Here is a 15,404-nt window from a genome sequence, read left to right on the forward strand (position 1 = left end):
TACATCTTGGAAATCCCATTTATTAAAAACAAAGTTACCGTAAAGAATTCTAGTGCTTCCATCACCTGTCAATCGACTGAAACTTCTCCACCAGCGATGCTTAAAAAGAAACCCGAACCAAGAAAAAATGTGTAGATCATTAAGGTGACGGGGGTGATAAACCCAATCGTTAATGCAAGTATATAGTACATCCTCAATAACTCCACATTTTTAAAATGTTTAATTTATAGTTGGAAAATTACATCTTTACATGACCAGCCCATTCAGGTGTTAGACATCTATGAATAACCACAGGCACACTATGGGCAGACTCATACTAGACTAGATAAAGCCACATTGAAAAGCCGTGGCCTCTTCCTTCCTCATAATCTTTAGGAACTTCAGGCAGTCTGCTTCTTACATAGAAACCAACCTGCATTTGGTCATTTCATGACAATTATATAAGAGTCAACTTGATTGCATAAAAAAAGAACAAGTGTTAATGTGAATTTGAGGTTTGCTCTTAAATATCTAACCTATGTACAGAGCATGGCTCATTTTAAACAGGGTTCCCAAATTTCCTCTATGTACAAATCCACCACCTTAATGCTTCAACAGTACATTTGCTCTCCACAGTGAAAATGGAATTCCAATCACAACACTGTGAAAGTCAAATCCTGCTTCTTCATTCACTGTAGGGAGAGCATGCGTGTGTAAAGGGCATGGAATTAGGACAAACGGAACAAACATTATAAACTTTGACTTTAAACAAAAAAGTAGCTTGGGTATTCAGACTATTGCAAGAATCAATACATACGCATCCATTCTGGTTCCTCGGAGGATGTTCTCATCTGGTTGCCCAGCCCATGAGTGAATATGGAATCTGCATCTGGGATTGCTACGACTGCTTCAGCATAATTTTAGCAAGGTTTTAGTCCTTTGTCGACAAAGTTACGGGAAACGACGGACAGCTGGCTTTGAGAAAAACAAACAGCAAAGTACAGATATACATGAAGAAATGTCTTTGCTCTCACAAATGCAGAGATCGTGAGTTTGGAGAGGACTTCAAAGAAGCAACATTTATTGGATAAAATTCAAGACTTTCCAGGCTATTGGGAACCCTGTAAACAAGACCAAATCTGGACTGGATGTGGTGGTGGTTTAGGCTTTTGTCTCACTGATCCCTTGTGCATAATGGCATTTAACAGGAGAGGAACACAAAAAAAATAAGGGTGGGTCGGTGGTAAAGTATGCTTCTTCTGGGTGGAGGTATGTTATGCGTTAATCGTCCGTGAGGTCCTGAACAAAAAGGACCTCAGAGCGGCTCAGTCCTGCCTCTTTCAGCGTGGGGGGATTGGGCTGATCCTCAGTGGGAAGGCAGGGCAACACTCGGCGAGGGAAGTTTGTCACTATCTGGAACTTCTCTGGGGATTCTTTCAAAGAGAAGAGGAAGTCGTGTATTACCTAAGAATGGAGGGGGAGAAAATAGTGACTACATCAATTACCATTATTACACGGCTTGGTTGAATGCTAGATTCCGATTGGTCAATTGACAAATGCTGCGGTGCGTTATTTCTGGATAATGACAACTCTATAGCTCTATAACCACACGATTCGACTGTTATCAATAGACAAGACCGCAGTGATCACTTAGGATCAGTACGATTGGTTTCAGACGAGTATGGGCATGCTCTCTGCAGACTGATAAAAAGAAAAACGACAGGATTAAGGTTGGCGAACGTGCGTTAATATTAGGACGGCGCTGCGACATGCTTGCGGTTAAGTTTAGGGGAGGGTATGAGGAGGCCTTCAGTAGGCTCAGTAGACCTGACTAGACCGATAAGATCGGCTAACGTGTCATCAACGCCAATCGCGGCCAGTAGGCTCCAGACGAGCCGAAACGGCTGGATAATAAGTAATAAGTAACCTACTGGGAATTATCGCTTGACTTTCGGTCGAAACGGCTGCTATAACAGACCTCTGCCTAATCAAAGGCTCGGAGCACCCGGCTTGGATTTTATGCTGTACCCCAACATGACATGCCATGTAAACTGAGACACAGGGCTGTATTTTGCGTGTCTTAAGTACCAGGTCTTATTCCCTAACTTGAGTAAACTAAAGACCTGGAGGTGTGATCAATGCCATTTGGCTATTCTGAGTGGCCAAAGAGCATTGATCACGCCTCCAGGTCTTTAGTTTACTCAAGTTAGGGAATAAGACCTGGTTCTTAAGACACGCAAAATACAGCCCACAATGTCATTTAACTAAACAACATGCTTTCAAGAATGTTTTCGAAAACATTTGAAGCGAGAAATAGACGATGCTCTACCGAAAAAATGATTCCATTTGACTCACTTCCACTCACTTCCTTGTTTCCGAGGAGACACTCGTTGCCTCTGCAGGGCCAACTTGGATTACTTCCATTACCAAGCACAAGCAAGGAAAAACTGTTTTGTTGTCACTTTTGGGGCAATTTATTAATTTGTGTATCAAGTATCCGTGTAATGAGTGGGATAACGTCTGGCTAGGTGGTCATTGTCGGGAGTTAATTCACCGACAGGGTGATTAACCACCGACGCGAAGCGGAGGTCTTTAACCCATTCTGACCCGAGATCAGATTCTAAAAATGTCTTCTACATCCATTCCTGACAGTTTTCATTCTGACCCGAGATCAGATTCTAAAAATGTCTTCTATGTCAGCTGCTCTTCGATTTTTCAAAAATAGCAGACCTACAAGCTCGTAGCGCGCCACTCGGTGGCGTGCTAAAACAGCATGGTTGTTTTTCACCCCATGTGCGCAACCTAACACACACACACACGCACATATTAACTGTATACTGTACATGATGAATACAGTGACAGTACAATACAGTAGAGGGTACAGTAAAGGGACCCCCACACAGTAACTCTCTCATTTCTCAACCGTTTCGGACGCGGGGCGGCTCGCCGGAACCGGCCCGGCCCCCTGGGCGCGTTCCCGGGGGTCTGGATATTACGGGGACCCCCCTGGGGACTCCCCGGGGACGCGGCTCACAGGGTCGCCACGCACCCTAAATTGAAAGGACTCTAAATGGCTCCTTGAACAGGTGGCAAAGATTATTATGTGCTCGATTAACTATGCCAATGTTATAATGGTTGTCATCAACTATCTTTGCATTAAAACACCTGGAGTCGGCCTGGTCAACCCTGAAAGTACAGTCATTTTGTATTTAAAAAAACAAAACGCCAAACACGAGCGGGTTAAGCTAGTTAATATCCTTGCCACACCCAAGTGAAGAACGTGGGTTTATGAGAGTGATCCTCACCGTCAGAGACTGTCCAAAGTGGAATCGTCTCTCCACTCGCGTGTCGTTGGGCAGCTTAAACACTATTTTGACACCTTCTGGATCATCTGCAGAAGGCTCTGGAGGAAGACACTCCGACTTCCTCTCTTTCTCCTCATCAAGTGTCTGAAGACATGCCAAACACAAACCATGTTAGAAGTCACAATGCACAGTTTTAGGATAAGAAACGAGGCAGGATAGAAAAAGAGCATGTCCCCATCCGGTGATGTTGCTAAATGTAGGTTTTCAATGTAATGGGTCCCGGGACCCATCTAAAAGACGGGTAGTCTTTAGGCTCCCAGTGACACGAGTAATAAATGTGTAATTTTTAACAAAGTGCAGCGATGAAGCTCACGTTTCTCTGAGCGTTATACTCAAACGTGTGGCCGATAAGTCTGTGCAAAATGGCAGTCTCTGGAACTTTTTGTTGTCCATAACGTAGGATGCAAAATGGCAGTGTCTGTGGATTTATTTATTTTTACTGCAATGGAATTTGTCATCGACAACAGTAGTGCGCGTCCCATGGACGCAGCGAGGGTGATTTGAATATGTTGTCTTATATAATATGCCTATCAGCATTTTACTATGGATGGTTAAGTTGCATGTGTTTAATCTCTCAAGACAGACGCAAATTTGAAGCAATTTCCAAATGCTTCAACTTATCAGTCTATATACCTACTGTATATACAGTCTATACCTCCAACCACATCCAACCTTTACACGATAAGTTTCACTTCACCAGGTATTTCTTCCGTTTTGTGACCTCATAGATACAAGACAGATGCGTGAACGCGGGAAACGAACAAAGCTGTTGTGGCAGTCACACACACACACACACACCTTTGTATCGTTCTAATTTCAGTCCGTAAGCCCTCTGGTGGCGGGCCGGTGGTGTTACAGCGTCACACACACGCGACACACACACGCCTGTAAGAGCTGGTGGAAAAACACCACATAATGCATTCCTATGGGCAACCGTGTGTGTGTGTGTGTGTGTGTGTGTGTGTGTGTGTCTGCGCGCGTGCGTGTGTGTGGATTGCCAATGTCTCACCCTTAGTCTCCTCTCCTCAGCCAAGGCGCTCTGTCGCACCTTCTCCTCCTCTTGCATCTTCTGCTCCTCCTCCTCTCTCTTCTTGCGGTCCTTCTCCTGGTCGGCACGCAGAGACATCAGGTACGCCTCGTCCTGCTGCTGCCTCAACACCTGCGTCTGGTTCCTCTCCTCACTGCAACAAACCACCACAGCGTCAACCAAAGTGGAATCGACTGGATTTGTGTTTAGGGCCCAGGGGTGGGCAACTTTGACCATGGAGAGGGGGCCATTATATTACTCACTCCAGAGGGGTCACATTGCATGCATGTCGTAGCAAAAATAGCCGATCTACAAGTTCAAAACGCGTCGCGTAGATCGGCTATTTTTGCTCTATTTGAATTGAAATGATCCTGAATATTTTTTCGTAATTTTTAATTGGGATCCTGAAAAGTCATTTTAACTAAATACAAATATATTGGACATCAAAAAGACAATAACATTATTTGTAATACTACTCAGCAAGCTACTAATTTAAAGCGTAATTAAAGTAATTAAAGTGGGTCATGTTTGGAATTGTAAACAGCTGACATTTTTTAGAAAATGTTTCAGATGTCAAAAGAAATCCTGAGATGATGGAATGATGATGGTCATGGAAGGTTCTGAAACCTTCATGGGCAAAGATAATAAACTTCAAAATAAAATAAGAAATAGGTCAAAATGACCTCTCAGTCATGCTAGTGTTTAAGACCTTAGCTCGATTCTACAGATGCCTTCTAAATCAGTAGTTCTCACACAAAAATAGCAGATGTACAAGCTGGCAGCGCTGCACGAAGATGTTGTATATCTGCTATTTTTGAATAATAAATCTAAAGTTATTTTTAATGGGTTAAACGCCATTCAACATTTTGGAAAGTGTTCGACACAATACTGACATGCCCAAATGATTGAAGCCAGCCAGGTTTAAAGTGGTTAAGAATGTCAATATGTCACCAATACATCACCATCGTCATTTGTCTATTCACAACTTCAGCCACAGAAGTATAAAAGCCAAAACCATGGTCAGCACATTTCACAGAACACAAGTGTACCTGCACCAGTCAGTGAGAGCCCCAGAAGTGACCTACTTAAGCTGCTCTAAGAAGACATACAAACTAGGGTTGGGATTCGGAACCGGGTCCATTTCACACCCGGTTTCCGGCATTGGCGTTCCCCAAACGGTTCTCATCAGTCGTCATTTAGCTCCGCTGTGTCTGTGCATGCATGCAAGCAGAGCCTGGGGTGACGTCACCCCACCTACGTGAGGGAGTGGGGTCGGGGAGGATACGCCCACTGTTCTTTGCATTCAGCGAGCGAGGTCACCGCCGCGGAGCGAGCGGGACAGTATGTCGAAGAGATCTCCAAAGTGTGGTTAACAGAGAGGAAATTACTCTTGAGGCTGAGCACGCAAAGTGCAATAAATGCGATGCCATAGTTCCCCGCAAAGGTTGTTGCAACTTGTACCGGTTGCACGTCCACATTGAGGAAAGTAGGAAACATCTCAAAATCAATATATTCAATGTACTCCACTATTCTTGCCTAAATCCTTTTTTAAGTCTTTAGATCAGATGATTTCAGCATTTATTTGGGGGGGGTAAGCATTACGAATTCTGTTCTACAGAGGAGCCGTGATGATGGGGGGGGTTAGCTCTACCCAATTTCACTTATTATTATTGGTCAGCCAATGTTCAGAAAATGGCCTACTGGTTCCACTCCCCTCTAACTGACTGGTGTGTACTGGAATTTAAATCATGCCACTCAATGTCTCTCCCAGTAGCACTCTACTCTAAATTACCCCTATCACCATCTAAATGTACCCAAAACCCAGTAGTGATTGCCACCATTAAGATTTGGTCACAGTTACGCTCCCACTTTAAATGTAAGGATGGCTCTATAAATTGTCCCATACTTGGCAATCACCTATTCCCTCCCTCTATGTCAGACTTAGCTTTCAAACAGTGGAAAGATAAAGGTCTTGTCAAATTCTCAGATCTCTGAGAGAAATTCGTACCAAATATGATCTACCCCACAATAATCTTTTCCGATACTTTCAAGTTAGAGATTTTGTTAAAAGTCTATTTCCCTCCTACCCTGAGAAACCAGCAAATAAACCATGGGACAACCTCCTAATACTGCATCCTGGGCAAAGGGGCCAAATTTCAGTGATTTACCAATCTCTTATGAGATTAAACATCCTCCCTATGGACAAAAATAGGAATAGATGGGAGACCGAGCTGGGTGAAACATTTCTTGATGAATGGTGGGATGGGGCTATCGACTACTAGGCCTCATTCAATTCAAAGTCTTTCATAGACTTCATTACTGAAAATCTAAACTTGCTGCAATATATCCTGGAATTGATGATAAATGTGATACATGTGCTCTCTCACCAGCTAATCACACACACACATGTTCTGGTCTTGCCCCAAGCTGGTACATTATTGGACTAAAATATTTGAGATTTTGTCTGATATATTTATATATATATATATTTGAGGTTCGTTTGGAGCCGTCACCCCAGATCGCTATTTTTGGGGTACCATCAGATTTTGAACTTCTAACCCAGAAACAGTCGAATATGGTAGCATTTGCCACATTGCGAGACGTAGAATATTGTTGGGATGGAAATCCCCAACTTCCCCTTCTATAGCTATGTGGCATAAGGATATTATGGGATTTTTAAAATTGGAAAAAATAAAGTTTACAATTAGAGGTTCAACAGGAAGGTTATTTTCTAGCTGGCAACCATTTATTACCTACTTTGAGAATCTGAGAGTACTTCCGACAGACTAATTGAATCAATACTATGTGTGTTTTTTGCTTTCTCATAACGATAGAACTGTGTATAGAGGGTGATGTAACGTTCCGAACACAATCTTTTCCAACATAACTTGTGACCGACTATCTTTTGAACTCGAATAACCCAACTCATAATTGTATTCATTTAGTTTTCTTTTATTTTTTGTTATTTATATTGTTTTTCTTATCTTATTTTTGTATCCTACTGTTTATATCATATGTCAAATATGCATGGTTGTTGTTTTTGTATGTCTGTACTCAATTATTAATGTTATTTTTTTATATTGTTTTAATGACGACGATAACTGGGGGGGAGGGATGGGGTGAGGGAGAAAAAAAATGGTACGTTCAAACTGTACTAAATTGTTGAAACCTATTACCAATAAACATATATTAAATAAACGTGTTTGAAAGCCTGCGGAAAGACGTGCCTGCACTCCCTGCAGCTCCACCACAGCCGGCGGGGGACGAAGATAATGCGAGGCTGGGTCACTTTCCACCAGGCTAGTAACGTTAGGCGTATTGTACAACCGTTGTATTTGTACAACTTATAAAGCAACTCAACTGCTTTTGATTCGTCTCTAAATTAATCGTGGCGACTGTTGAGAGCCCAACCTTTAGGTGCATATATATACCTCCATAGATTGATTACTTTATAAACAGATCTGCTTGCAGAGCTACACTTGTGACTGTATTATAACCCTTCAAACAATCACAAAACAACTTTCAACCCCAGCCTGTGAAGCTTTCGCCAGCCCCTCATCAGATCACAATCTCGTTACCGTCAACTGTCATAGTATGACGTTCCTACAACGTTCTTTGGCATCCCGTTGCCGAGACAACCTGACGAAAACCACCTGAACCCACACGGGACCAAACGAATCCCCACGCGCCACAACCGGAGCAGAGTGTTGTTATTATGAGGTGTCCTTACCGCTCCAGACGCTCCGACATCAGGTATGTTTGGTTGGCCTCCATGATGAAGGTGAGCTGGTTGATGAGGTCCTCTGGCTGAATGAGGCCTTCCAGCCTGCCGACCACGGTCATCTTACGGTCCTTCAGCATGATCATGGCAAGGAACGGGTAGGTGTTCTCCCGCAGAGCCTGGGACACTTGGGGACAGACAAAGCACAGCACCCGTTACAAAAGTCAAGAGTGCCATGATGGCATGCCCGAAATACTGTATAGACCCCAGGGTTAATGTCTATGTGGTTAAAGAAAGTTTATTCACACACCTATTGTAGAAGCCAATTCACTGTGTTTTTTGATTATTATTTCTGTTATTATTTAGCCAAGAATATGCTGAAGCTAATTGGTTAATTGGGTTAGTGGGTTGGGCATAGACGGGCACGCCTCCAGGCCTAGGGCTTAATTATGGACAGCCTGTGTGGGGAAATTCATGCACTTTGTGGATACATGGTTTTTACCGTTGTAAGTGCTAGTTTGTCAACTTTCGACCTTTTGTCTCAAACAAACAAACAAACTCACTGATGCACCCATTCTGTGGGTTTAGGTGTACGCAGTAGGAAGAATGTCATTGTCCACTTGGTACATTAATTTGCTTTGCTTTTATTTCACGTAAACTGCATGGTACAAATATCTTCCATGTTACTGGTAAAAACCATGTATCCACAAAGTGCATGAATTTCCCCACACAGGCTGTCCATAATTAAGCCCTAGGCCTGGAGGCGTGCCCGTCTATGCCCAACCCACTAACCCAATTAACCAATTAGCTTCAGCATATTCTTGGCTAAATAATAACAGAAATAATAATCAAAAAACACAGTGAATTGGCTTCTACACCTATAAAAAAAAAAAAAAAGTGTGTAGGTCAGGGCCTATAGGCAAGCAGAACACACACTCCTGTAGCTGTTCAAACTGTTCTTCTGACTACTTGATTGAGTCCAAAAAAAAAGGATGTGGAACAACACTAGTTTCACATTCATGCTGATAACTCCTTACTTTTGTTTCAAAGTTTCATAATCATACACTGTTGAATATCAATCCATCTCAACCGTCTCACCCGTCTGCCAGAGTCGGATGCAATCAGCATTTGTGATGCAGCAACGCTTTATCCTCCCCGGACCACCATGACAAGTTCATGATGGGTTGCAGATTACTCACAATACGATATACATGCACACTATAGATCTGTCTTTAGCTTAACCCATTCTGACCGGGCACCCATTTTGGTGTTAGCATCATGTTATGCTTTAGCTATTGAAAAATAGCAGATCTACAAGCTCATAGCGCGCCACCGAGTGGCGCGCTACGAGCTTGTAGGTCTGCTATTTTTTTTTAATCGAAGAACGACTGACCTTTTTAGAATCTGATCTCAGGTAAGAATGGGTTAATCAGACCAGTGTGTGTCCAGTGGAAACCTCGTATGAATCTGATCTCAGGTCAGAATGGGTTAAGGAGACTAAAACGAAACCTCCCCAAGTTCCCACAAGATACAGTGCAAGAGCGTACACTATGTGTAAACTCTTCTGAAAAACAGCGCTCCCCGTTGGTACCCTAAACATAGGGACATACAGACATAGGGACATTGCTGTTGCACCACTGAAAACCTCTTCTGGCAGAGGTGCATGTTATGTCGGAAGTAACGAGGTGGGCAAACAACGCTTTCTATAAAACTACACCCCATCTGTTTACAGTAGTCCATCGTCTGGACCTGTCAACACAATCATGTGACACCTTCAGTAGAGGGGAACCTAATCACATGGAAGCAAATACAAGAGTGCGACAAATCTGAATAAGATCACAGAAATTGGTATTTGAGACTTAAATATACTTGCACTTAAAACATTTAGACTAATGCATTCATTACAATCCGAGTTTTGAGAGTCTTTAGACAGTGTGCAGTGGGTCTGCTCAGTATAACCTGGATACCAGGAAGCAGAAGATCTGCACGATCTTAACCCTTAGCCCTTAACTTATTTGCCATATTTTACCATTTAGAAATACATTTTTTTTAAATAGTTCAACTTGCTGAGCCACATAAACATGTTTTGAGCTTGTAGATCGGCTATTTGAACTATTTCAAAAAGGAAGACATGGCAAGAGAGTTTAGGCCATAAGGGGTAAGGCGTCACCCAAGACGGGTCCCCTGGTGTACAGTTACACAGTAGTAAATGTGCCTACCTCTGTACCCCTCTGGCCTGCTGGTGGAGCACGCCCAAAAGAGCATCCGCGTGTTGAGAAAGGTTATGACTTCTTCTGTACATAATGTGGAGCTAGAGTGAAAACAAACAACAACAACAAAAGCAACCGTAAAAACATAGTCGTCAACATGTATTTAGAGTCAATGTTGGAGAGTATGTGCTTCCTTTATTCTGACACTTCAATGACGACCGCTAGTAGCTAGTAGCCAGCAGCTAGCAGCTAGTAGCAGCTAGTAGCCAGCAGCTGCTATATAGCAACATTCAGTGATGGGAACAAATAACAGCCCTTTAGGTTCAGAAAACAACGTACCGGCAGAACTCATCTGTGTCTTGGTGGTCCTCTCCATGAAGGTAAACTAATAGGTAGCGGAGCTCCCGTTTGGCATCATTCAGCGCCTACATTTTGGCAGGAATATAGGCAAGAGCAATGAAGACCTCTCAGTTTCATTGTGCTCCAACTCTCAAGTACAGTAAATAGCGTCGGGTGCGGGGTCCATAGTAGCATGTACGGTACATTTAAATGAAATGGACAGAACTGACAGATCTATTTCGTATCGAAGAATGGGCAGCAAAGACATCCTCAACCACACGTGGGGGACAGGAAGCATACGCTGTAACTGAGTAATATTGACCTAATTAAATGACTGAATATATTGATAGTAACAATAATGTGCCGACATTTATGCACAGTCTGAAAATATTTACACAAGATTTTGAGAAGTGATCATTAGAGGCATTTGTCATTCATTTCACTCAGCTTTTCAATATTATTGATAACCCAGACGATATCTACTACTCTCGTCACAATAAATGTATATAAATGATATCTATACATCAGCCAGCTCTGACAGAAAGGTACCAATGCCAAAGCTTCAGAGCCTCTGTAGTCTGTAGACATTTTTAAAGCACAGCTCAAGACCCACTTCTACACCCTTGCTTTTAATTTATCTTATATTTTTTTGTTATTAATGTCCTCACTGTATTGCATTACTGCTCTTGTTTTTTTAATGTTTATGCCTTGCTTTTCTTTTTTTCTCCATTGTTCTGTAAAGCACTTTGAGCTGCATTTCATGTCATACATACAAATAAAGTTTTATTATTATCACAAGGACTGATTTCACACCAGCAGCAGGTGTGGCATTCTGCTTCTGCCTTCTGAGAAAGCAGGTTCCATGCATTGTCTGAGGCAAAAAACCGACTGCCGCTTTCACAGCTGCGGCAGGAAGGTGGCGCAATCAAGATGTGGTTCAGCATAGTTGAGAAAAGACGACCTTGCACGAGTCGTACAAGGTTAATATGATGTAATTTAGAGCAGTTGTACTGCGACGGTTGCAGACTCACCTGGCTATATGTTCCCTGGTAAAATACTGGGTGTGACCGACCATACTTCTCCTCAAAGCTATGAATAAAGGACACGACGTCCCCAACGGGGTCTGTGACGCGACCACGAGGATCTGGTCTGATGAACCGCAGGGCGAACCTTGTAGGGGCAAGACAAAAGGCTAATTAATAACCCTCATGTATTGGGAAACATAAATGTGAGGTTATGAAAGTGACTGGAAGTGATTCTCTAACCTGAATATGTCCAGAAGTGTGTAATATGTAAATCTGAAAGGTAGCATTATCAAGTAGTAACTCCATCCTAGTAATCCCTGTAAAAACATAAACATGTGGTAAACAGATCTATGGTACATGAATTTTTTTTTTAAGGAATCAAAGATCAGCTCGCTCGTCACGTGACATTTTATTTTGTATGTACCAGAAACATTGTCATGTTTCTAGATTTTGAATTAAAGTAAAAGAATGTATTATATTTATTTAGGTCTTAACATTCCTTTAAGGCCTGACTTTCTTTAAACGGTGCGTTAACACTGAAGAACACGGGTCACTAGAGTTGCAAGGTGTAAATGTATTTGCAAACATGCACAGTGCATTCCATGTCCTCCATCACATATACAGATACATTGCCATAACATCATGTGCAGAGCACCGTTGTGTGATTCTCCGCATCTTGCACGACAATGTAGTGCTACTGGCCCATTACTGTACTGTCTGAGCCAAAGGATATATTACTGCAGCGATAATCAGTGAGTCATCATAATCATAATCAGTAGTTTCGTCATATTTGAGCTAACTTGAGCTAATAGTAGCCCAAATCTATAATGAAATAAAAACAAGTATACATGATATATTTGAAGAAGACTGCAGCTGCACCCAACTGAGTGCTTCTCACTGGGAGCGTGGTTAGGGGTTACGCGTCTTGCTCAGGGCCACCGCAACATTGCTGGGTCCGGGAATCGAACCCATTCAGCTATGATATTGCTGAAACCGAGCATGGGGATGGCCAATTGGCAATTAAAGATAAATTGACCACGGTTTTTCATAATTTGAATAGATGAGGTGAACATAATATTTATTACATTATAAATAATGTATATATTAATATCTAGTAGTGTTGATCTGCATCGCAAATGATTCTTTTTCGGCCCAAGCTTTCCGACAACCCCTATATTTTCCCCTTCAAGTTTCCAACTTTCCCATTTCCCCCAAAAAAGATATATATCTTAAAATGACCCAATCATAACGTCACGATAGTAAAATCACAACATGATGTTTGGTCAACATAAACTTTAGCTTTACAACGTCATATGGCCACACACTACTCCAAGTAGCTTGTACCGTATGTGGGCTTGATCGTTCCACATGACATTGCAGATGGAGAGTATAATTGTGAGGACGAGGACTTCTGCAACCTACCCTGGGTTGTGGCCTTGAGACGATGTAACTATACACTCTATGGTCTGCAGTGTTGACCTGTAATGGCCTGGCGGGTGGCGGATTAAACACACTAGGGACGCCTTCCTGTTCATTGAGTCTGTCTTGTACTGCAGCCTGAAAAAGAAAAAAAAACACACACACACACTTTTAAAACCAGAATGAAAATGCGAAAAATGCAACTCCCTCTACATTCCTCCCATGTGAGTGCATTTAGAATGTGAATGCAGCAGCATGTTTTGAACCAAATGTATGCAATTGGTGAGTCATTTCAGGACATACCTCTATGTTCCAATTATGCTGTTCTAATGTACGACGACATTGGTCCATGGACTCCAAACCCGTCAGGTCCTGTAGAACACGGGGAAAAAATTTAAGATGTAACATGCTTGCTTAATGTACCGAAATGCAATCAACATTTCCAGTAAATGCGTGAATATAATTAAAGGTATATTCAGTGATTTCACTTAATTCAAAAATCACTTATTTTTTTGTTTTGTTGTGATAATCCTCTGTACTATAGAGTGTGCTGACCATATAAGGAGTTCCTCACTGTCCCCAGTTAATCCCTGGGGGTCAAAAAACCTTAGGTTTCGTTTTTGGCTCTCTATCCTGATTTGGATGAAAGGCTTTGCCACCTAGCCAAAAACGAAACCTAAGGTTTTTTGAGTGAAATCACTGAATATACCTTTAAGCCTGATTTCTGTCAGCCTAATTATATGCTCATGGAGTTACTGTTTGATTGATTGAAATATTTATTAACAGCTTGCAGAATTACAGTACATTGCAAGCACAACTGTGTCGAACTATTAACGAAAGGATTATTATATTATTATAGAATATTTCGGTTGTCATGTAGCCGCTGCCTAATTATAAATGTGTACTACATGTATCACACACACACACACACACACACACACCCACCACGATAACTATAACATTTAGATTAGAAGATGGCATAACCGTAACCAAAAAGGGTCAGAGGAACCAGATGAAAACAAAGGGGGTATTAAGGTTTTTCAACATGGAAAAAAACAGGGGATTCCATTGTGTCCCAGCATGTATGTATATGTATGCATCTATTCTACCTGCAGTGGACATAGACTGGGGCAGCCTTATGTTCCCAGTTCCCTGGGGTTAGGGTAGACTAGAGGTAGGGTCATGTTTCAGGGCTAGGGTTTTATCCATAGGGTTGAGTTAGATAGAGATCCCCCACTCCCACCCCCAAATTAGAAAGTCCGTAGAACAAGAAAACATATATACAAATTGAACGACACAAGTGTTTAAGCTGTCATATGTGTTGTTGTAACATCTGGTTCACCGCAGTACAATGGTTGCGTTGTGTATCTGACAAACTCGAGCCGTCTTCTTGACAGTTGATTCCCATGCTAACGCTAACGTAGCAGGCTAAATGGAAGCTAAAAATCTGAACTGAAATTTGCCCTCGGCATTGGGTACCTCGTCAAAGTAGTTCACTAGTTAAGCGAAGTTAGACCAGTTTCCCCTGTGGTAAAATACAACAAGGCTATATTATTGATGTCCATCATTCATGCGGGTCCGCTAACTTGTTAGCTGGCTTAGCTAACGTTAGCTATGACGGGTAAAAGCCTCAGTTATATTTGGCTGCGCGCCGTGTCGCGCACCAAAACCCGCAGATCTACAAGCCGACAACGCGTCGCAGCATGACGTGTTACGAGCTTGTAGATCGCCTATTATGTGTGCGCGACACGGGGGCGCGACGAAGTATAAACCACCCTGTAACGTTGGGGCTGCTGAAGTTGACTGTGCAAAAAAGCCCATCAACAGACTTTGCTTGAATTATATACAAGGATTCTGCAGCCGCGCTGGTCTGTTAACACTCGTTGAGTAAACATAGTAATATCTCAGCGTTGAATGGAGGCTGTCTACCTGGAATTGGAGGAGTTTTTCGGTCTGCGCCTGGGATAATTCTTGCTCCTCTGGCGCCGCCATCTTACCTCGCCAGTCGCTTAGCAAGGCGAACCAACGTAAACTTTACTACAGTCCAGATCCCATTGCCCAGAGGTGCGGTAGTCCTGCGATTGGCTAGTGGGTTGTGTGCGTGTATGCGTGTGTGTGTCATAACAATTCTATTGACAGACAGTACATTAGTACTGCATTTTTACATACTATCTTCAATCTTTCAGGACCCCTCTTCCCCTCACTGTTTTTTCCCCCAGTTTACCTCCTTTTATGATTTCCTGTTTTTGGTTAAAGAAGTGTATATTTGTATTGTACGTCTCTAAATGTTCTGATGAATGATTGTAAACAAGTGTAATG

The 15,404-nt window shown here is 42.3% G+C and overlaps 1 protein-coding gene across 1 annotated transcript; it reads right to left on the reverse strand.

The window, feature by feature from the left end:
- Positions 1–201: 201 nt before the first annotated feature.
- Positions 202–15,097, reverse strand: faf2 (Fas associated factor family member 2). Its single transcript, XM_080773620.1, has 11 exons — positions 15,015–15,097; positions 13,389–13,457; positions 13,089–13,223; positions 11,907–11,983; positions 11,673–11,811; positions 10,642–10,727; positions 10,312–10,403; positions 8,102–8,279; positions 4,354–4,525; positions 3,285–3,428; positions 202–1,443 (listed from the first exon to the last, which is right to left on the reverse strand). Exons 1-11 carry the CDS (start codon positions 15,075–15,077, stop codon positions 1,261–1,263), a joined length of 1,338 nt encoding a protein of 445 aa, XP_080629746.1. The 5' UTR covers positions 15,078–15,097; the 3' UTR covers positions 202–1,260.
- Positions 15,098–15,404: the final 307 nt, after the last annotated feature.

Source organism: Protomyctophum bolini (assembly GCF_963924005.1).
Source record: "Protomyctophum bolini genome assembly, chromosome: 10".
NCBI classification, from domain to species: domain Eukaryota; kingdom Metazoa; phylum Chordata; class Actinopteri; order Myctophiformes; family Myctophidae; genus Protomyctophum; species Protomyctophum bolini.

What these genes read in the sequence shown, in the direction of transcription:
- faf2 (XM_080773620.1), bottom strand. Translation starts at nt 15,077, where the DNA reads ATGGCGGCGCCAGAGGAGCAAGAATTATCCCAGGCGCAGACCGAAAAA. An exon ending in AAAAACTCCTCCAATTCCAG is followed by an intron (nt 13,458 to 15,014) that starts GTAGACAGCCTC and finishes CGTGTTCTACAG; the next exon opens with GACCTGACGGGTTTGGAGTC. An exon ending in ATGTCGGAGCGTCTGGAGCG is followed by an intron (nt 4,526 to 8,101) that starts GTAAGGACACCT and finishes GGTTTGTTGCAG; the next exon opens with TGAGGAGAGGAACCAGACGC.